This window comes from Oenanthe melanoleuca, chromosome 4 (genome assembly GCF_029582105.1).
Source record: "Oenanthe melanoleuca isolate GR-GAL-2019-014 chromosome 4, OMel1.0, whole genome shotgun sequence".
NCBI classification, from domain to species: domain Eukaryota; kingdom Metazoa; phylum Chordata; class Aves; order Passeriformes; family Muscicapidae; genus Oenanthe; species Oenanthe melanoleuca.
Window position 1 is genome coordinate 2,549,296 of NC_079337.1, and position 22,111 is coordinate 2,571,406.

At 44.2% G+C, this 22,111-nt stretch overlaps 1 protein-coding gene across 2 annotated transcripts in view; it reads left to right on the forward strand.

Annotated features, from left to right (window-relative positions):
* The first annotated feature begins 1,297 nt into the window (after positions 1-1,297).
* UGT8 (UDP glycosyltransferase 8) overlaps positions 1,298-22,111 on the forward strand; it is a 35,034-nt gene continuing 14,220 nt past the window's right edge. The window contains exons 1-2 of one of the 2 annotated variants that reach the window (XM_056490344.1): positions 1,298-1,639; positions 16,335-17,158. In XM_056490344.1, coding sequence (XP_056346319.1) covers positions 16,337-17,158 — 822 coding nt within the window. In that variant the 5' untranslated portion in view covers positions 1,298-1,639; positions 16,335-16,336. Of the gene's footprint in view, positions 1,640-13,204; positions 13,466-16,334; positions 17,159-22,111 lie in introns of those variants that run through there. The other variant, XM_056490345.1, reaches the window with a different exon arrangement.

Genomic DNA, 22,111 nt, shown 5'->3' on the forward strand with positions numbered 1-22,111 from the left:
CACAGCGAGAACAGCTTCATTGAAGCTGCTGCCCAGGAAACCAGAGCGTCCTGACAACGGTGCAGGTGATCCCAGCACAGCTCTGGGAAGGCTGAACAAAGTCTACGCTTGCTTCACATCAAGACTTATGCCCATGGTTATGCCTTAGGAATGGTTCTGCTGGTTTTGGGTTTACTAAATCGGTTGCTGCTGGAATCAGAAGGTCATTTAGATATGCAGAGGAACTGAATTTATTAGATTTTTAGCTAATATAAATTGAAATTTATTTTGCTAAACCTTTCAACACAATAGTGTGAATATAGTTGATTTTGGGACATTTAACTTCAGAACTTCATTATTAGACCTCAGTATTTAGCCAAGGACCACCATTAGCTTGTAGGATTTCAGTATCATCCATCAAAGTTTAACACGATTTAATGTTAACTGGACATCAAAGGGGGTGCGAGGCTTGAGAAACTTTAAAGATTTGTTTTATATGTGAGAAATAGAAGAGCTCTTAAAAAGCTCTATAACGAATATAAAGAAAAATTGCATGCCCCAAATAAATTGGATCAATTTGAATTTTTTGAATTAATTTTCATTTTCTTTTGCAAGCCATCTTGACCAGAATGGAAATCAATTTAAAGCTAATGTTCATTTTTCTTATCATGCCATTTCATTAACCTATCATTCCAATTTCATTAACTTTTTTGTTTTGTCTGATGAAACTTAAGCCTTTACTTTTATTAAAGAAGTAACTTGATCTGTCAAATCATGAAGACAATCTGACACTTCTTGTCCTTTAAAGCTCATTGCAAAAACTCCAGTGAACGTGTAAGTTAAAAGGAACAGGAAAAGTTTGGATTTTAGAGTGTGCGAAAGGTGAGGGGCAAATCTTGTTGTTTCAAAGAACTTTACTGTCTGTCGCCTATGAGATTATAGTTTTTTTATATTTCGATATATCATTACTAGAAAATCAGCAAATAACACGAGAAAAAAACCCCAAATCCACACCCACTCAAACCGCACACACACACAAAACCAATTGGCTAATTAGCGTTCGTGTTTAAAGCTCGTCAGGTGAGGGAGCCCGGGATAAGGACATTGTTTGGTTGGTGCTTAGCAAGCCGAACGGTCGGACGCGGCTGGGAGCAACCGGGTCCAGGAAAAGGTATCCTTGCCCACGGCACGGGGCTGGAGCCGAAAAGCAGCCGCGCTGGGGCTGATTGGCGGAGGCGGCCGCGGTCCCTCCCGCCAGAGGCGGGCGCAGGGGACCTGCCCTGTGCCGGGAGCTGCCCGCCGTCCCGGCAGCGGGGCAGTGCATGGGGCGGGAGGGCAGCCGAGCCTTTCCCCGGGCGCGGGGGCGAGCGGCAGCGCCGGTGCATGCGGTGGGGCGGAGCGGGGGCAGCCCGGAGTGATGCGAAGTTGAGGGAGGACGGAGCGAGGGAGCCTCCTCTGCTCGCAGGGCAGCCCAGCCCCGCAGCAGGTGCAGCAGAGCCCGGGCGGAGGCACCGGCGGGCCCGGCGCTCTCGGCGCCGCAGCAGCGCCGCAGCCCGGGCCGGGCGGACCCGGCTGAAGGACAAGAGCCCCGAGCGGAGCTGCGGTCGGCGGCTCCTTACCAGAGGCAGCGACGCGGGGGAGCGGCCCTGAAGGGAGAGCGGTGAGGGGCCTCGGCGGTGCCGAGGAGGGCCGGGCGGTCCGGGGTGGGGAGGTGGAGGGGGGCTGTCGTTTCGCCTCGCTGCTCGTCCCAGTCTGCATTCTTCCTCTTCCCTCCCGTAGCCCAAGGGGAAGCCCGCGGCGGAGGGTCTGGTGTAGAGGGAGGAGAGAGAGCCTTTCAAGCGGGGGGGTAAGAGTCGAGGGGCTGAGGGAAAGAGGTGTGTTGAAGGGGAATGGGAGCCGGAGGGCTTGAGGGGAAGAGCCATGGAAGTGGGGGTGAGACCCGGGATCTGAGGGGAATAGCCGTGTCCTGGGGTGAGAGCCGAGAGAAGGAGCCGCAGGGGAGCCGCGTCGATGCGGTGTCTCCGAGCCGAGGTGACGGTGTGACCTGAGGAGGGAGCTGAGGGGTGCGGGGGAGCGCCATGTCCTGAGGGGCGCCAGAAGGACGCGTCCCTTCCCGCCCTTTTCGTGAGGGGCGCTCGGGCGGGGAGACGAGAGGGGCCCGGGGGCGGGCGGCGCGCACGGTACCTGTGCGGCGCGGCGGGCGGGCTCTCCTCTGGCGGGGTCGTCGTCCGGCGCCGCAGCGGTGAGTGCGGGGCAGCCCGGCAGGTGCCGGCGCCGCTCCTTGAGGAAGTTTGGGCGCCGTGAGGGCAGCGGGAGCGGCGGGCGGGCTGTGAGGGGGCGCGCGCCCGCGGGGTCCCGCAGCCCTGAGGGGGGAGGCGCGCGCGCGGTGCCTGGCGCGCGCGGGGCGCTGAGGGCGGGAGCGGGGGGGACGCGGGAAAGGCGCCGCTTTTGGGACACACGGGAATTCCGGCTGGCTTCGGCGGGTCCCCGTTAACTGCTCGGTGTCGCCCTGAAGGGCTGTCGCCTGTAGTGGTGTCGGCGGCGGTAGCACCGCGGTGTGTGGGCGCGGAGCCCCCCTTGTTTGGGCTGCCGCCCGGCTGCCGGCTTGGGGACGCGGTGTGAGGGACATGGTAGACCTGGGATGGCTCCCAGAGCGCCTGGGATGCAGTTCCCTCCCTGGATATTCCCCGAGTTTCCATCCCGGCCGCCTCGGAAGGAGCAGCGTTGCGTAATTGCTGCTGCGCCTCCCGGTTGGGCTCCAAGAGGAGGAAAAGGGTCAAGCGTGAACTTCTGAGGCGACCCATCGCTGAAGTTGCGGTGTTTCAGCGGGTGTCAAGCGGTATCTTGTCTCTCATTGTCTCCCTGTTCGTTGCAGCCCTGGCCGCGGAACGACGGACAGGGAATCATTGGGAATTGCGCAGCCCGTTCTGCATGCTCATCAGAGTTCCCTGGGGACGGACAGCAGGGAGCAGCTCTAGTAGTAGCCATCCTTGAGGGTCTCCTCCCCCAAAGCAAACTCCTTGAAATGAATTTTCTTGAGGTTTTTTTTTTTTTGTGTTACAACCAAGTGGCGTAAATTTGGGAATAATTCAAGTGGTATTACTTATTTCCAGACTTTAGTTGCTGACGGTTTTTCAGTTAACGTTTCCAGTCTGAAGTTGCCTGCCTGCTTTTCCAAGCAGTTATCACACAAGGTCACTTAGATTTTTTTAGCTGAGCTGGTTTTAAAGCACTGACACTACATAGTGTGCAATTAACCTTTGCTTCACGTTTCCTTGTTTTTGTTCCTTTGTTTCAGTCATTGATCCAGGCCGAACACTGGATACTGCAGTGGCTTTGCTTTTTCAAAGGACCAACCAGTTTGTGCTGGAGTCTTGTGCTGTGAAAATATTTCCATTGAAACACAGGGAAATGAGTATCTGCCACAAAATGCTTATGATTTTTTTCCTTTTTTTTTTATATGTTTCCTGTTAACAGAAGCTCTTTGTAGAACAGAAAAAAAATATTTGTTTTGTGATGTGTTAATTATTGAGATTCAGAGGTGAGAATCACGTCAGTGTTTTGTAAACAGTAGGTTTTTTTTTTGTTTTTTTTTTTTTTTTTTGTTAGCGTGCTTCTAAACAGTTGGGTTGTTCTAAAGCAGGATTTGTGTGGAGAAGCCCATGGGATTAACCAGGGCTGGAGGAAAGGACATCTGAAATGATCCTGCATCCTCCTGTGCAGGGTGATGTCAGCTGGGCTCTGAGTCCTCTCCTTGCCCGTGTGAGTGGATGGGAGGGGAGTGACTTGCTGAGTGAGTGCCAGTGAAGCCGTGGGTTGGATTTGGTGGCAATTCCAGCTTGGTGCATGGCTACCAGCTGTTGTGCCTTGCTGGCACAGCTTTGTGTACTGCCGGCCCCGTACCTGTTGGGACGTGCACAGAGGATGTGATTTGCTGGAATACTCTTACTACTACTTGAAAAGTGTGCTGCAATAATTAAAAGTGTAACAACGTCTGTCTTGACTTGGGTGTTTTCTAATTGACGGTCTTGAGCATGAGATACTTTAGTTCTGACTTAAACTGCCCAGTGTTTGTTGCCCATGGCTGCTTTTCCTGCTGTTTTCCACGTTGGGCTCTTTAAAGTGTTTTTTGTTCACTGTTTTAGCCAGGTTGCTCCCTTTACAATAGCACAGGAATTTACCTTGGTTTATTCCTTACTGGTCAAGTCCCTTGTCTTCTACTTAAGAGAGAAATCCTACTGCAGTGTTAAAGCCTATTGGGTTGTTTGTGATGAGATCAAATTTGTGAGATGCTTAGCAAATGAAATAACCTTTTTTTTTTCCTTCCAGCTCTAGACTTTCAACAAATATTTGATTTTTACAAAGTCATATTTGTGAAGAGAACAGAACTGTGTTTGAGAAATGCTGATACATGAGAAGCATTTGACATCATTCTCCTCCTTTGTTGATATTTCTAGTCCTCAGAAAAATTTCAGCATGGATTGACCTCTTATTGTTGTTTTGGAAAGTATCTTTGGGCTGAAAACTGGCATTCTGATACAGCTCCAAGTGTTTGTGAATAGGTATTGTGGAGGGCTCTTCTCTCTGTTTTCCAGGAAGTAAAATACACTGGAAGCATTTAATAGAATTCTCTGTCCTTCCCCCAGGACAGCTTTGCTGGGAGACAATTTCCAAGACTTGTGGCATAAGGTTTCTTCAACATTTTGATGAATTATTTTTCATCTTTTATGACACTTGGATGTATGTATGCTAAAATGCTCAGGGTGTGAGGTCCTTGTCAGAAATAAGCATTTAAATGATTTGTAGCCCAAACTGTGGCTACATGCTGGTTTGTTATGACCATTGCTCTTAAGCAGCCCAGTTGCCATGCCCATAATTTTATTTGTATAGGGAAACAAGCATTGCTTTCTTCTTTGCTCTGTGCTGTTCTTTGCTCCTATGAATGGATGGTTCAGCTTGACAAAAAATGAGCAATTTAAAGACTATTTCCCTTCTTACTCAGTAACTAAAGGGAGAGTTAGTGGGAATTCTTGAGTCAGGTTCTGATTCTGAGCTGGAAATGAGCCTTGATGCCCTGCAGAAACAGCATGCTTAAAAAAAAATAAATCTAATATTAAGGCTGTGTCTCAGTGTATTTAGAGGGAGGTAACAGTGAATGAACAAGTTGGAGGACCTTCCAAGTTTCTTAATTCCAGACTATATTCTATTAGAGAGTTTTATTACCAGTCTGAAAAAAGTTATTTTTTTGTTATAACTGAAGATGGAGTGCATAAATGTAACCAAAACATCAACATGAAATTTAGGCATCCTGGATTTCATATTAAAATGCAGTTATATATTTTGTACTTGGTTTGCTTTGGGATTTTTTTTCTGCAGCCCCATCTGGTGCGTAAGTTATTTGACTTAAAGCAAATGAATAAGGTGCTTTAATGCCAAGAGCACCAATTCATGAAGTACATATTTAAAAGAATCACAAAAACTTTCTACAAAAATTAAGTACTAGTTTTAAAAAAATTGCAGAAAACCTAGCACAAAGCAAACATATGGTCAGTACTCATGTGTTCTGACTTGCTCATAGCTTTATTTTCAAGACGCCATTATTGTCATCCCAATTTGATGCTTCAGCTGAGAAATACTCAAATTTGAGGCAGAGTGAGGTGTGATTGACATTGCAAATGAGATGAAAGGAGCATTGCTCTCTGACTGAGCTCTGGGTGAGGAGCAGGAGTTCTGCCCAGGATGCTGCTTTCAACATGAGGTGCACAGCTTGATGGTGAGGTGTGGCATGATCCAGATCACCATAGTTCAGTTAAATCCTGTACATCAATGCACTGTAAATGCCAGCACAGCTTTGTTGAAGCCTTGCTGCTCCTTCAGAAGAGCATCATCTCCTGAAACTGAGCTTTGAGGGGTGTGTGGTGATGTGTATGGTGTTTGGTCCCTGGGCACAAAACTCGATCATAAGTAACCAAGCTTAAAATCCTTGTGTGAAGTTTTGTCTGCATACATTTTGCTTCCCTGCTAAGTGGAAAATTCCAAGTGTATTTCAGTAACATGTCTGGATAGGCCAGTCTAGTGCTTGGGGCATCCAGGACTCATGGGGCCAAATGGAAAGGGAGCTGTTGGTGTCAATCTTGTGAGGGCTTGTGTGGAAACTTGCCCAAGGACAGTTGATGATTATATGATTTTTTTTTATTTTTTTTTTTTTTATTTTCAAGTTGGGAATCTTGAAAAACACATCTGTGTGTGTAAAATATAGGAGTAAAGCTGTCATATTTCTTTAACCACTCCTAATAGTAAATCATGAATTATTGTGCTTTGTGTCGTTTTGGTAATTACTTCGCTTGTTTATCAATTAGCTTTATTTTCATGGAAGTACACTTGAAGACTGGAGTATTCCAGATGCTTTTGTTTCAGACTGTACTTTTATTAGACAATCTGTCTTGCCTTAAACTGCTTACTAATGAAATAACTACAGATATAGGCTATAAAGTTATTTGTTTTAAGCCCCCATCAGGTATTTTTTACTGTGTAGTCTTCCTGTAGAACAATTTTTGCTTTCCAGAAATGGAGGAATACCTGAGAAGTGCCGTTTTGGTGGGCTGGAAAAGACATACGCATGTGTAGAACCACTTGTTGTGCCTGGATGGGTTATTGTTCATCTGTCTTGATTTTACACCCAGATCTGTCTGGGAATGGTAGTTTTGGAGATGAGAGCCATCTTCATCTTGACCCTGTGTAACCTTTGGTTTTATTTTCTTTTTTCCTGAATATTTTTGAAGTAACAGATTGTAGTTGAGTCTCAGTCTTTGAACATCTACAAATCCTGTCTTTAGACTGCTCCTTTCTTGAATTATGCTCTAGTCTTACTAACTACTGGTGGTAGAAATTTGCAGGAGGCTTACTAAATTTAAAAATTTTTGTACAGCTACCAGAAAAAAAAAAGCCCCATCCCTTACTGTAGTGTGTTTTGCACCTTGTAGAAGATTTCCAAGCTGATTTCTGTCTTGTGTAGCTCTGGTAAGTGATGTGATGTTGCTCTTAAAATGAGAATCTCAGAGCTAAACTATATGGGAAAGCTGTTACACTACACTTTGGTCCTTACTCTAGGCTCATCTCCTGCTAGGAGAGAGTTCAGAGCAGGCACTCCAAGTACAAATCTGAAAGCAGCAGACAGCAACTGAATTTGAGGAAAACCAACCTGTAAATTTCAAAACAGAACCTATTAATTAACAGGCTGAATATGCTAAATGTTTTTGGCATGTGTGGTGTTGCTGCAATTATTTTAATTGAGCTGAATAAGAGCAAAGCATGATGAAATGAAGTGTTTTTACTTTATTCCAAGTTGTATTTCCCACTGCTGAAAAAAAACCTGTGATAGTTTCCTTTGTGGTAGTGTTTGTGTGGCTTGTTAAAATGTGCTTATTTGCTATAGGATGAAGTCAGAAACGGAACAAAGGAATTCATTGAGTGCTTCTGGGTGTCATGTGATGGCGTGAGCAGGGAGAGCTTGTACCAAGCTGAAGCCAGCTGGAGTGAAAAGCAAAGCATCCTCCCAGTAATTATTGTAGTTAAATGCAAATGGCAGTAAAATGGGCTTTAGTTTAAAACTAATGTTGTTTTGGGTATCAAGGCTTGTTCATGATGCGAAATTCATGCTTGGGTGGTGGTAGCATATAACTACAGCTCTAACAAATTGGGCTCACAACAAAATGCACTGCTATTTCTTCCAGCCCCTTCTTCAGAGGTTATATCGAAGAAGATTCAGTCACTAATTTAAATGTTGAATATCAGAGTCAGGTTTTTTCTTTATTTTCCTTTTTCTATCTCTTTAGCACTTCATTCAGCCACTATTTCAGCTTGTCTCTTGATGCCAGTGTGAGAGAGAGACTTCATGGGCAGCTTTGACCCTTCAGTGAAGGGATCTGTCTCCATCAGCTCCTGTGGCTTCTGCCTTGACCTTCTGCAGGTAGAAAGTTTCCTTTTGTTTTCAGCACTTAGTCCTGTGGTGAGCTATTCTGTTCCTGGGCTCTTCAGGGCATGGTGGTCACACAGCAGGAGCAGGGATGGTAAAAAAACCATCTTCCCCAGCACTGGTGTCTCCTGGAAATATGGGATAACCTGTTGGCTTTTCCCTCTTAATGCCCCCAGCCCTGTTGTCACAGCAGTGCTCCTGCTTTTTTCTGGTGTAAAATGGCTGTAGCAAGTCAAGAAACTTATGGTTCCAGTCTGGGTACTTGTAGGAAAGATCTCCAGGAGCTGAAGGGACTTTGTCAAGGGACTGGAATGTTGTTGCCAAAATTCCATGTTTTGTGTGAGTTGTGGGATCTGTGAAGGAAGGTGCACAGTTAGTCAGGAAAGGTTCTCACGTCGTGCTGGATGCAGCAGACAAATCTCTCCAGCAGGAATGCGCGTGTCTCACTTGCAAACAGATGGCTGCTCTCTGTGTGCAGTCAGCAGTTGTCTTTGCAAGGTGCCAGGGTGGGGTAAGCACAGGCAGCCAGGAGCAGAGCTGCGTGGTGGAGAGCGCCAGTGCGGAGAAACCCGAGCCGCTGGCACACCGAGCCAGGCTGCCCTCGGTGGAAGGCAGGTTTTAGAGCAATGGGTGAGTGCTTGCCTCTGCTAATCCGCACTGTGTGAAGTGTTAAAAATGGTAGGGATCTTGAAAGGCCCGTTTGAGGCACCCCGTGCAAAACAGCACAGAAAGGACTTGCTGTTCTTGCTCTATTTGCTTTTATTTGGATTATTAAAATCACTCAATAATGTCTCTTGATTTGTTTTGACTACCCTACCTGGTGGGTCTACCGAGGTTAATGTTTCACAGGTTTTAAAATCTTGATGAAGCTCAATTCCATGCAGTTAGTTGGACTGAACTTGGAAAATGGATACTCATAAAATAGTGACCTTCAATAAAGTTTATATTGTTTTACTGTGTATTGTTTGCTCAGTTGTAGTGCATAGAGTATTAAGGAATGTAGGTTATGTGGAATGGAAGGTGCCTTTGCCCTGTTGGAACGTAGTTTACATTAAGAAAATATTTAATCAGACTTGAATCCTTTACTCTCAGGGAAATCAGATTTTTGGCTGATGCAGTCATTACAGCGGCATTATGACCACAAAGCATGCAGGCCTTGCTTGGGTTTATAATGATTTGATTAAATGATCAAATTATTGCTATTAATAGATTTGAAATCCTGAGTTGATTTAGAATATAACCACTTCATAAAGATATTTGTAATAATTTGTAATATTTTTAGGTATGATCAGTCTTTTCAGAAGTTTGGGACAATTTTCCATAACCATGAAGAATCACAGAGCACTTCTTTCCAAAAGCCATTGGTGAAGTGTTACCAGGAGTGTTATACTTTGGCCACTTGCTATAAAGTCATCCTGACAGGACAGAATGCCTTGCATAAGAGTTGTACTCCCATGTAACTTCTGAAAGATCCATCTGCTAGCATCCTTATTGAAAATATTTTGTGTATAAACTGTAGATCCTGTATTTTGAAGGAAGTGCCTTTCCTGCTCTGCTACCTGTGGAGTGAGGATTTCTAAAATCCTTTTTCTCTACCATGGTTGAGTACAAAAGCTTAGGTAAAACCCTTCAGCATTTGATAAAACCTGTTGCACATTCAGTAAGTGGTTACTAAAAATGGTTTCATAAATTGCATATCCTTCTGGCTCCCTCTTAATAGCTCCTTTGGTGTTTGCATGGCTGACACAGTAAGACTGACAGAGGATTGCAGTGATATTGTAATGCCTATAAATCTTCCTCTTTGGTCTTTGGATGAGATGTTCTTGTACTCATTGAAATGCCTCAGTCATTGGATAGATGTTGTTCAGGAGACTGTACAAACTAAATGCAAAAGCCTGCTCTTGTTGGTACATGTGTCCTACTAATTTCTTAATTTATTCATTTAGTTGAAAAAGGAGCCTGTGGTTGAAAGCCAGATCATTTAAAACATTGCAACACAGGATAGCAATCACAGCACATACTGTGCCTCAGCAATTAGTAACAGGATGTGTGATAGGGAAAATTCAAGGACATAAATCCAAAGGTTGTACAATGCTTGGTACCAGAGTCTCTTCCCAGGTAATTTCCTGGTTTGTTGCTCTAAGGCTCTCACGTTTCTGCATTTCTGACTTTTTTTGCTGTTTTTTAGCACAAAGGTCACTTAGTTGTACCAAGTGCTTCCTAATCTTAAACTGCTGTTTGCTGCCTGAAGTCAGCTTGTAGGGCTGGCTTACTGTAATGTTCCTAAAGGGTTAGGGAGGAGTATTTTGGATTGCTTGTGGTATATGTACAGCATAGCGAACAGTATTAAGGGTTAAGAACATAATTTACAGTTCCCAGCTTAAAGGAATGGTTAGGAGGCAAGCTTTAGCTTGAAGATCATGGTCTTGCTTACTGTCATCAGTTATGCCACCAATTAAAACCTTCCTGTCTCCATGATAAATTATTTTCTGAGATTTGCTGTCAGATATAATTTGACCAGTGCATTCCCTCATGTAGATAGACTTTCTGGGTGTTTGGCAAAAAAACCTGATCCCTGACTCTTTAAAATGTTTGGGGGGAATGTGAAAAATTAGATATCTTGAAGGATGTGTAAAAGGGAAGAGTTTTTCTTTGCTCTGGTCACTCCTTTACAGTTTGGAATCAATGCACTTCATGTACATTTGTGTCTGTGTATCTATATTTTGTCTTGATTGTCAACTGTGTGTTTGGCTGACACAGCTAAGATTTGGGTTGAGTACTTGTATTTTTAGCATGGAATCATTCTGTAGTCAGTATTAGTGAAACCTCTTTGCCTTGAAATATTTTCTTTGTCTTTTATACTTAGCTGCAAGTGCCTTCTGTTAGCCATTCCTGACTATCTTGGGCTTGATAAAAGGCTTTGTTTACAGGGCCTTTGGTCTTGCAACCTGGATTGTAGGGCTTGGCTCTGTGTTTGTATAACTGAGGTGTTGACAAGCCTCTGGAGGATGGGTATCATGTTTTACCTGTAAAACTGTTTTTAATAGCAGCTAAAGCAAATAGAACTGCACATGTAGTAAGTTCATGTCAATGAGGTTTTGAGTGGGCAGGGCTGGAGTGGCAGTGCATTGGGCAATGGCAGGTAACAATCTGAGATCAGTGGTCATTTCTTAACCTGTTTTAATGCTTCCTTTCTATTAAGAGCAGTAGTAAACCATAGTCAGCAGCTGCTTATGTTTGTTTTTTTTTCCTTTTTTCCCAGAGGCAGTTTGTAGTGTTCTCCATGACCAGTTGTTCTTCAGCTTCCCTCAGCATTTCTCTTGCTATGCTTTCAACCACGTGTCTCCTCCTACAGCTACAGTACATCTGATCTTAAGAGGAATAAACACCCTGTTTATGTTTATCTGTGGTGAAGGCTGTGTGGTAGGTTGGGATTGGCTCCTGAGACAGCAGTGCCCTGCTCGTGGTTCCAGTTTTTGACCTCAGGTGGGATAATTGAGGTCAAATATGCCTTAGTGGGAGAAGAACAAGTGGCTCTGGAGCCTGGCATGGATGGTTGCTGTATGTGACTGAAAACTGGTCAAGGTCCCTCTACTGATGTGGAAACTGCATCAGATCTGCAGCTTTTGATATAAGTTGAGTTGCTGGTTAAATACATACTTTTTTAAAAAAAAAAAAGGAAAAATGAAAAAATGTTGTTTCTGCCCTTTTGCTCCAATTGGTTCAGACACTGAAGTTTTGCAGAGTTTACAGCTCCAGGAGCAGAGTTTGTGTTCTTCCTTCTAAAATACTGAGTTTTGTGTAATGAGGTGTAGAGAAGGGAGGGGGACAGTAATGAGAGCAAGAGGAAGGAATGAAATCCGCATGTTACCGCAAGTGTGGCAATTGGGAGTACACACGGTTTGCTGAAGTGCATCAAAGTCTCCAGTTTCCCCTTGTTTAAAAATAATAATGCTCCTTGGATGCACACATTAGCTTTCCATTTGGGCCTAGTCATTTCATTGCTAATTAGCTCCCAGATTTGGGCTTGCAGAGGTGGCAGCCTGTTCCTTTAACCTGTGCTGTCTGTGTGAAATGGTAATGAGTAATTTGAGCCCTTTGGGTAAGGTGAGAGTGCTCAGCAGCTCAGAGATTGCTCCTTTGCTGTCAGAAGAGTGCTGCTGGTTGGGATGAAGGGCACCTTTCCCAGCAGAGCTCCTGCTCAAACTGCCCAGGTAAACTCAGCAAACCTTAGCAAATCTAAACAAGGCTGAACAGAAGGGAGGAACTCGAAAAAGGAAGTTGCATGGCTGAACTCAAGCTCTGTACAACTTCCTTTGCTGCTTTTGGAGTCAGGGCTGTTCTTGGTTAGTGAACAAAAAGGACTCTTTATATCCTTACATGTAAGTGCTTAAGAACTGTTTAATCTTTTGATTAGTGGTCGGTGTGGGAGCACTTTGCATCCAGGCTGTGCTGGATGGAGGTGAGAGGCTCTTCTGCTTCTGGATCCCTTTATGATGGAGGAAAACATGGACAATGGTATTGCTGGCTGGAAAAGAGCTATTTCTGAGTTTCAGAAATAGCAGGTAGGCAGCCAGGGGTGTAAAGCAGAAAAAAACCCCTCAAACATGCCAAAAGAGTTATATTAGCAGTGATTAGCTGATTATTATGGATTGGCAGCAAATCTAAATGTAATCTTGGGTACGTGTTCCAGGACTGTAATTGACTGTTACACCAGTTATTAATTGGAATTTATCTAAAATAATTTGACTGTCCATATAAATGACATTAAGTCTTAATGTTTTAATTATTATTCTAAAAGTCAGTTGGCACTACACTTATTTCAGTGTCATCCAGTTCATTTCTACATTGTCCAACCTTCTAGTATGAGGGCTTTGTGAAGAAGGGAGGGGGGAAGATCCTCCTTCCTATTTTTTTTTTTTTCTTCTAAAAGTCTTTTTTTTTTGTAGTCACACTTGTAGATCCTGCTTGTTCCTTCTGGGTGAATGGAAGAATACTTAAAATGAATAAATAATCATTCAGAAATGTTTTGGTCAGCTGAAAACCTCGCCAACAGTCTGACTGTCAGGAGTGATCTTGATTTTTTTTCTATAACCCTTTAAAACTCACTCTCTTTTTCATTTGAAAACCCCCACATGTAGGTCATTAAACCTACTCCAACAGCTACTTGTAAAGTTAATGTTTAACTTCTGCTTGCTGTGCTCCAATAGGAGAACCCTTTGCTATCAGCAGTTGGTTTCACTACTCTAAAGCCACTCTGCATCTGGTTCTTCTCCATAGCCTTGTCTTTAGGGCCTTTTGGCTGAAAGGAGTGGCTTCAGTTCAGTGATCGTTTTGTGGGTGTTGTTTGATTGGGGGTTCTGTTATGTTTTGAGGGTTTTTTTTTTAAGTGCTAGCAAATTTGGATTTTCTTTTTCACTCTGTGATAAAAGGGTATTGCATGCCAGCTCAGACTTTGAAGCAGTCTTGTTTAATGGAGGCAAATCCTAAGAAGGAGGACTTAAGATAGAGGTATGAAATGGTTTGATATTATTAACCATCCTGGAGAAATGCATCATTCTGTGTCTCTGGGCTTTTCTGTCCTCTTTTTCTATCAGAACACCTCACAATTCTTTTTCATGCTTCTGGTGTGTTTAAATGGGAGGCAGTTGCATTGGACGTTGATCCTTTTTATTTATTTTGGCAAGTGATTTGTTCTGGGAGCTCACCACTGGAGTGAGGCTGGGAGTTAGTAGGAAGATTCCCTGAGCTCTCGTTGTGATGAGCTGGCTTCCAGCTGAGCACCACCTTGGTGCTGTCCTGACCCTTGTAAAGCCTTCTGTGCCTGGGCACTGCTTGCTGCTTTGGGAAATGAGCTGAATGAGAAATTCCCACTGGAATAGGCAAGCCTGTCCTGCTGGGAATATCTGCTGTGCTGGGGGAGCTCATTGCTGGGGACAGTTGGAGTAGGGAGTGTTTGGGACAGAGCCTGGAGCTGAGCTTGGCTGGTTGTGTGTTGATGCCCTACTGATGGCACCCACCTATTCCCCAGTCCCAGCCTGCCAAATGGGAATTAGGCTCGTGATTAATTGGCTTACAGAATGCTGTTACCTATTCCTGCCCTTGTTCCTGCTGAATTCAAAGCTGAGCTCCCTGCTTCTGTCTGGCCAGGGCATGAAATGATGAGGCTGCAGGTTCCTGCCAGAAGTTCAGTAGAAGGTCAATGCCATGTTTCCCAGTAAAAATGTCACTTAATCGGCATTTCTCTAATAGCATCATGTAGTTAATATCTCTGTGGCTTGGCAGGTCCTGTACATTTATTTTCTAGCTCCTGTGGAAAGTACTTATGTTGAAAAGGGGAGTTGCATAATAGGTTTTTGAGAAGTGATTATTGTTTTAGCAGTTCTGAAAATACAAGGTACAGGCTGCCAGGGAAGTGTGTTGTGTCATCTCTTGACACTGATACACTGCAAGAGGATAAAAACTAATGTTTGGTAAATGGTTTTAGTTGTATTGCCAGGTTTTCATGTTAGTATTTATAATTCATTCGTGAGGAGTAAAATGTACAATATGACTGCTATTTAAAACTTGGCTGCCAGCTGAGTGTGGGGAGAGGAAGCAATGGGGAGATGCTGTCAGCATCCTAGGGAGGGATAGCTGTAGCTCCCATGGCTTTTGGTGGCACATGTGTCACCCTAGCCATGGAAAATGTGCCTTAGGGCTAAGGATTCTCTCCTGTGCTGTGCTCTAGGCCTCGGATGAGGATATGGAAGTGGAGCTGGCCTGTGGCAACCTGTTGGATCATGAGGAGCCCTTAGGCTCCTGTAACCTTTGATTTCTGCTGCTGATAGAAACAGAACTGAGTTTCCCAGTCCTGCTCCTCCATTCATGGTTTTGTAATATCGCTCTTGTTGACAGGAGCAGTAACTCAATACCGTGGGAATGCTTTTTGCATGGGGAGGTGGAATCAATAATGGGATTTTTCCAGGTTTGATTTATCGTTTTTCTTGAATGTTTCATTGGCAAACCATATTTGCTTACTTTTTCTGACACCTCTCTTAGCTAAGGAGTTTTATCATCTAGCAAGGTCCTGTTCAGGATAACTGAGTATGGGCCAGGACAGTGATTGTCCCTCTCTTCTTGGTACTTTGGGACCATATCTCGAGAGCCCTGTTCAGTTCTGGGCCCCTCACCTCATGAGCAGCATGGAGGTGCTGGGGCACATCCCAACAAGGGCAGTGAGGCTGGTGAAGGATCTGGAGAAGAAGTCTTGTGAGGAGTAACTGGGGGAGCTGGGGATGTTTAGCCTGGAGTAAAAGCTTGGAGGAGACCTAACTGCTGTCTATGATTACCTGAAAGGGACATCTTTCAGAAAACTTAGTGCAGAGTAATAGAACTCAAAAAACCTCTTAAGCTTTTTACAGTGTAAGTGTATTAGGAATATAGTGATTTATAGATAGCTATATAAAATATAGCATGCTCTTATTTGTTAGCTGGTAACCCACGTAACATGAACTAAGAAAAAGTCCTAAGCAATCTGTTGTAGGAGGGTTTTATGGCTATACCTAGGGAGATAACAAGGACTGAGTAGCAGTGTTATCTGTTGTTCTTATTTATAAAGGACACTGCAACAGACTCGGGCTTCCACGTGCGTTGGTTTGGCACGAGGAGCGAGCAGATTGTTTGGTTTGGCTTGTACTCGTTTCTCTGTCCTAGGAGGGTGATGGTGACTGAGGAGCTTCTGACATGTCCTCATTGTGATTCTGAGGCACTTTGCTTTCCTCTGCTGCATACAGCATTTTAAGTTACCCAACCACATGTAAAAAGAGTTTTCCCTTTCCCCAGCAGTGTGCTGCTATCAGGATCTGAGCATTTAGGATGGCAGGGGGGTTTCTCAGCATAGGTAGAGCTGGTGTTCAAGTGGATGTTTAAGTGCTGGTTTAAATAGGTTCAGAATCAAGTACATGTTAAAGTGGAAGTTGCAGTGTTCATGTGTGCAGTACTAACTCCTGTTATTACACTTGTTCTTGAAGCAGAATGTCATTTTTGGAAGCTCAAAGTTGTTTCTTAGTCAATCACTCTGCCTGATGTTTTGCTTTGCACCCCTGTATGTCTAATCAGCATTGATACTAAAGAAAAACATGGTGTGAATTTGCATGTCCTTTTAGGAGGAAAAATGCCCTCTATCTTCTCTACCATGTTAGCTCATATGAAAACAAAACCCCAGAAAATGTTATGCTGAAATCAGAGTAGAGAGTTGCAGCTTGAAGCCTGTGGGTAACTCTCAGACAAGACCTCACAGCGGAAGTGCTCCTAGCCACCCAAATGAAAGGGCAGTGGGCCTGAACTGCAGAATGTAGTGCTGTTGTCTGTGATGTAATGCTCTTATTTCTCCTTCCAGCTATGAAGCCGTACGCTCCAGCCTTCTTTCTCCTGTGGAGCGCTGTCGGGATAGCGAGGGCTGCCAAAATCGTTGTTGTGCCGCCAATTATGTTTGAAAGCCATCTTTATATTTTCAAGACTCTGGCCTCAGCCTTGCATGACCAAGGTCACCAGACAGTGTTTCTCCTCTCTGAGGGCAGGGAGATCCCTCCATCTAATCACTACAGACTGCAGCGCTACCCAGGGATCTTTAACAGCAGCACCTCGGATGATTTCCTGCAGTCCAAGATGAGGAGTATCTTCTCGGGGAGGCTGACCGCCCTCGAACTGTTTGATATCCTGGAGCACTACTCCAAGAACTGCGACATGATCGTTGGCAACCGCAACCTCATGCGTGCCCTCAAGCAGGAGAAATTTGACCTGCTCCTGGTAGATCCCAATGAGATGTGTGGATTTGTTATAGCCCATCTTTTAGGGGTTAAATACGCTGTGTTTTCCACTGGCCTCTGGTATCCAGCAGAAGTGGGCGCTCCAGCTCCCCTGTCCTACGTTCCAGAGTTTAACTCGCTGCTCACAGATCACATGAACCTATTCGAGAGGATTAAAAATACTGTTGTTTATCTTATTTCGAGGTTTGGAGTCAGTTTTTTGGTTCTGCCAAAATATGAAAGGATAATGCAGAAACACAAGGTTCTTCCAGAACGGTCCATGTATGACTTGGTCCATGGATCCAGCCTGTGGATGCTTTGTACTGATGTTGCACTGGAGTTTCCGAGACCCACGCTACCCAACGTTGTTTATGTGGGAGGAATCCTGACGAAGCCGGCCAGCCCTCTGCCAGAAGTAAGGTTTGCTGAGTTTTACAGTAATTTCTGTGCTTTCTGCTTCACCTCATGTGATGAGTGGCAGTTTATAAGCAGTGATTTTTCAAGTGGGACCTGTTCTGTTGTTGCTTGGTAAAATATTTCCTAGATGTCACTTCATATGGTGGTAAGGGGAATTGTTGGTCACAAATTCAACAAAATTACTTTTTTGGATGCAGGAAATATTTTGCTTTTGAGTGAGGTGTTTAGTGCTGTGCTAGAGGTGAAAGTGCACTCTGCCTTGGAAATTAACTTTTAACAAATGAACATGAGGGAGAATGGATGAACACTCTTTATACTTAAAGAAGCCTGCTGGTAGGTTATAATAGGTAATTTCATGGTATTGGTGTTTTTATGTTATTTGTTTTTATTCCTCCCTTAGTTTTGATAGTGACTCTTAAGACTACGAGTACATAAGCATGCAAAGACTGTACTGAGTGAGAACAGGAGATAAAGGTTGACATAAATGGCACTGTGGCTGCACTCAGATATGAGTTTTTACTGTGCACGTGCAGGAAATCAGGTTCTGAACTTCAGACTGAAACCGTGGTAGTGACTGGACTGACGCCAGAAATCCTGGCTGCGCAGATTAATAATTAAGTTTGATTACTTCAGTGATCGTTGATATGTTATACCTAAGAATGCCTCTGCTGAGCAATACAGTGATGAATGGCAGGCAGGACAATCTCACAGAAAACCATGTCATTTACACTTCTGTTTGTGTACAAAGATAAATAGATATTGAATTGGAGATGATTTTTAATCATGCTTTTGCCTGGATGATAAAAAAGGGCTAGGTAGGCCTGCAGTGATCAACAATTTGCTTTGTAGAATGCCTCTTTCAGTCTCTGGTTTTGTATGTTGTCTGTTCTCCAGGGTGTCAACAGAGATGACCATAGCAGTGCTGCTTCTAGCTGGTTCTTTCCATGTGTGCATCAATGTGCTTGTGTTAAGGAAAGGTCAGGTATCCTGAGAAAGCTGACTGAAGGTACCCTTGTGCTGCCTAAAAGTTCATCCCTATTTTCCCTTCAGGAAAACTTTCCTGGGTGGATTGAGTTTTTTCTTCATTTTCCAGGCTGGTATATCCTTTTTCTGTAGGGGAAAAAAAATGTGTTTGTGTAATCAATTTGGGCAATAGGTTACTATCTGTTTTGTCTTTTGATGTTCTATGTAACAGGAGTGACAGTGACCTTGAAACAGACCTGTAGGTCACATAAATGGGAACAATTATTTGTTACAGCAGGGGAAGGAAACTACCTATAATTATTTGTGATCTGAGACATTATTCACCTTCTTTTCAGTTTTAGCACGTAATTCATTCTTGCTGTTCGAAGTGTGAGTTTTCATTGAACATGAGAGAGGGACCAAGTGAGCACATTCATATTTTACCCTGTGATTTGTCCATGCTTAATACATATCCCTGTGGTGTGTATTGTAGTTAAATCACTGGGCCATCAGTTTGTGTTTGAGCTTGGATGAAATTCATAACTGTCCGTCTGTCCAGGCACACAAGAGCTGCGGGTGCTGCGGCTGTTCTGTGCTCTTGCTGCATCTCCAAGGCAGCAGCCTTGGCTAATTTATTTCCTGCAGCTTCTAGTTTGGTGCATTAAGGTGAGCCAGAGGCAGAGCCAGTTCATGTTTCTGTGCTGGGCTGGAATTGGCGATGCTTCAGCAGCTTTCTCAAGTAATTTTCTTGTCAATGGATGATGATTAGAAAAAGGGGCACCTAGTTGGACACAGTTGCTAAAGTTTGCCCACTAAAGCTGTTATTACAAGTCTTTCATGTCTTGAATTTGCCACAACTGTTTAGAAGTCCTCTGGAGAAGTATTGGGAAAGAAATCAGGGATGTTCTTCCAAGCCCAAAATATCTGCTCAGACTATCTGGGCACCTCAGTAGTGGCACCTGTATGTTGTCAACAGTTTTTTCTTTTTTCCTGCCTCACCAAAAGTAGCCAAGTAGTTTGTTTAACCATGATAAATGCCTGCATATGAGTTAGAAGTTCTAGCTTCCTGTTTGTAAGCAGCATCTTAAAAATAAGAGGCACACGGTGACATTAACAGTCAATGAGGAGGTCAAGGTCTTTTAAGGTGTTAGAGGGTGGCTGTTCTTTCATTCCAGGGGATGGGATAGCTCTGTTTTGTGGCTGCTCAGGTTCTGCACCTGTCCCTTGAACTTTTTGAAAGAAAAGTTAGAAAAGCACATCTTTAAAGGGAGTACGTAGCAGTAGGTGCTGAATATTCATGTCATGTAACAGTATGTGTGTGAGGGGAAACAAAACTGACCCAGCTTTGCTGGTCATCCTGGTTAATATTCTATATATTAATATATACGTATATATATTTATGTAAATATATAACCTGACCTAGCTTTGCTGTTCTATCTGCATTAGTATTTCGGTCCTGGGGCACATCCTCCCTGCAGATCCTGCACTTAACTTGTGTCGAGCATGATTCCGAGCTGCTGCTGAGCTCTGTAGCGATTGGGCTGCAGCCCCCGGCTGTGGCACACGAATGCCAGCGTGTCTCGGGGCTGCGGCTTGCCCGGGTGCCTGGGGAAGCTCCGCTCCTGCTGTCCCTGCCGGGCAGTGCCCGGTGTGGATGTGCGCCTGGCGCAGTGTCCCTCGGGAAGGCGCAGTGACCGCCGTGCCAAGGAGGGGGAGCCAGCGGGGAGAGCAGCTCCTTTGGAGGTCACCGCTCTTCCCGGCTCCCTGCGGTGCCTGCAGCTCCCTCCTCGGCATGGCAGGGTCGCCTTACCTGTGCAGAAGTGCTGAAGTGCCTGGGATGGCACATTCCCCTTCCGATCCCTGCTGCGGGTGCATGAAGCTGAGCACGCCCCGTCACTCTGCTCTGCCCTGGTGGTGGCTTTGCAAAGCTCTGCCTACGTGATTTTGTGGGAGCCAGTGTGACGTTTTCACTGGTTAAACTGGGTTTAGACACTGCTTCTTGCACAAAGTGTGCTGTGCTGCCCTGTAAAAGACAGTGAGATGGTGAAGGTGACTTAACTCGCATGCACGTGGAATTTTATTAGTTTCTGGGTGGTGGGTGCAGAGTCCAGGGTTTGTGAGCTTAACTCATAAAACTGTATGCTGAATTTTATAGAGGACAGCGTGAACAGAATTAGCCTTAAAAGATGAAAAGCTGGAGATGGGCTGGCTATATCAAGTCCTTAAGGTCATCAGTGACTTAAGCTATTCAGAGTATGGTGTTCTCTGGCAGTATTTTCCAGTTAACTGTCATTGGCCATTATGAAAATCACAGGCTTCTCTGCCTCTTCCTCACTACACTTCTCCAGAGGGATCTGAATGAAGCTGGCTTTTTAAAGGGACACTCTTTTAAGCAACAATGGAGAAACCTCTCCTCTGGTATTTACACCTTGTGACCAGGTTGATGCATACTAGGCATTAATCAGCATGATAAAATACATCCCTGAATCAGGGCAGGAACACATTTCTTGGGAAATACTCAGTCCATGAGGAAAATAAATTTATGCTGCAGAGAAGGGTGTTCTCATTTTGGAGTAGTAAGTTGTCCTTACAGCATCAGCTGTCAGCAGATGATTGCAGGAACTTCCTCACTCCTCCATGGACATCTTTTACATGAGCTTGTTATTATACAGATAAAAGTCTATGCAGCAAATTGGTGGCTTTGAAATATCATCACTAAAAATATTTTGGTTGTTTTTGTTTTATTTTTCCTTCCTGAGCCCTGCTAAAAATAGTATGTTTATTAGGGGTGTTAGCTGATAAAGATATTTATCTTGAAAAAGAGGTGAAAGAATCAAGAGAGGTTTTGCTCCTTAAACCTGGCTTTTCTCCTTCATTCAGATTCAAGGGCACATCTCTAAGCCCTTGCAGACTGTCGCAGTGGATTTTTGTGCCTGGCATAAGCACCATCATTTTAGTATTATTTTTAAAGTCCAGGGAGCAGTTCTTACAGACATGTTTGGGCAGTAAGTTTCTGGTGACGTGAAGCAATTCTAGAGCTGTTCTAAAATGTGATGGTCAGCTGGGGAGGCAAAAAGTCTTTTGAGGATGATGGAGATGATGCAGTGCTGTGCGATTTCTGAACTGATCATGTGTTTTGGCTCTGAAGTGCATTTTAGGTAAAGCTTCTTTCCCCCGCAGAATTTGATGTTGTGATCCACAGGAAAGTGTTTGTGAGCTCTCCAGGTACCTACAGTCCTAAAACTTGGCTGCTCCAGTAGGACTGGGTTGGTGAACCATGTCTGTTCTGCTGTACTGTACTGCTGCATTTTAAATTTGGGAAGAAGTGTGACTCAGCATCGGTCTCTTTAGCGCAAGACACAGGGAAAAGGACACAGGGCTGATTTTGGAGCTTGGTTAAGTGTCTCCAGTTAAACTTAAGAGGAAGGCAGGTGCTCCAGGTGCACGTGCAGGACGGAAAGCTGGCATCCCATGTGCTGACATAGGAGCACCACACCTTCAGCCAGCCTGTGCTCTCCATCAAAAAGCAAGCTTACTTGGTTCATGGATTACAGTCCAGGGTGGTTGGTTGTTGACTTCAAGCAGTTGTTTGTATTGGGAATGAAAAACAAGTGTCAGATCTTAGATGTTGGATAGGTCAGATGATGAAATTGGAAGGCTAAAAGCAAGAGAAGTTTATTTTGTTATTTCATACAGAAAAAAAATCGAAATCCCAACACTTTAATAACCTACTACTGTAAACAGGCTTTGTTTTGAATAATCTAATGTATCATGTTCATATTGGAACACACAAACTAATGAGATTTAGTCATTTTGGTAAGATGCAGTGATTTAACTGTGTCTCTTCCAAATTTTAAAGAATCACCTCCATAGAGGACAAATAATGTGACAGTGTTTTTCCCATGTTTCTCCCATTTATAACATAGAGCAGAAGATAGGAATTTATTTCAAAGGGCATTATTTTTTCCAGGGATGTTTGGAACAGCCT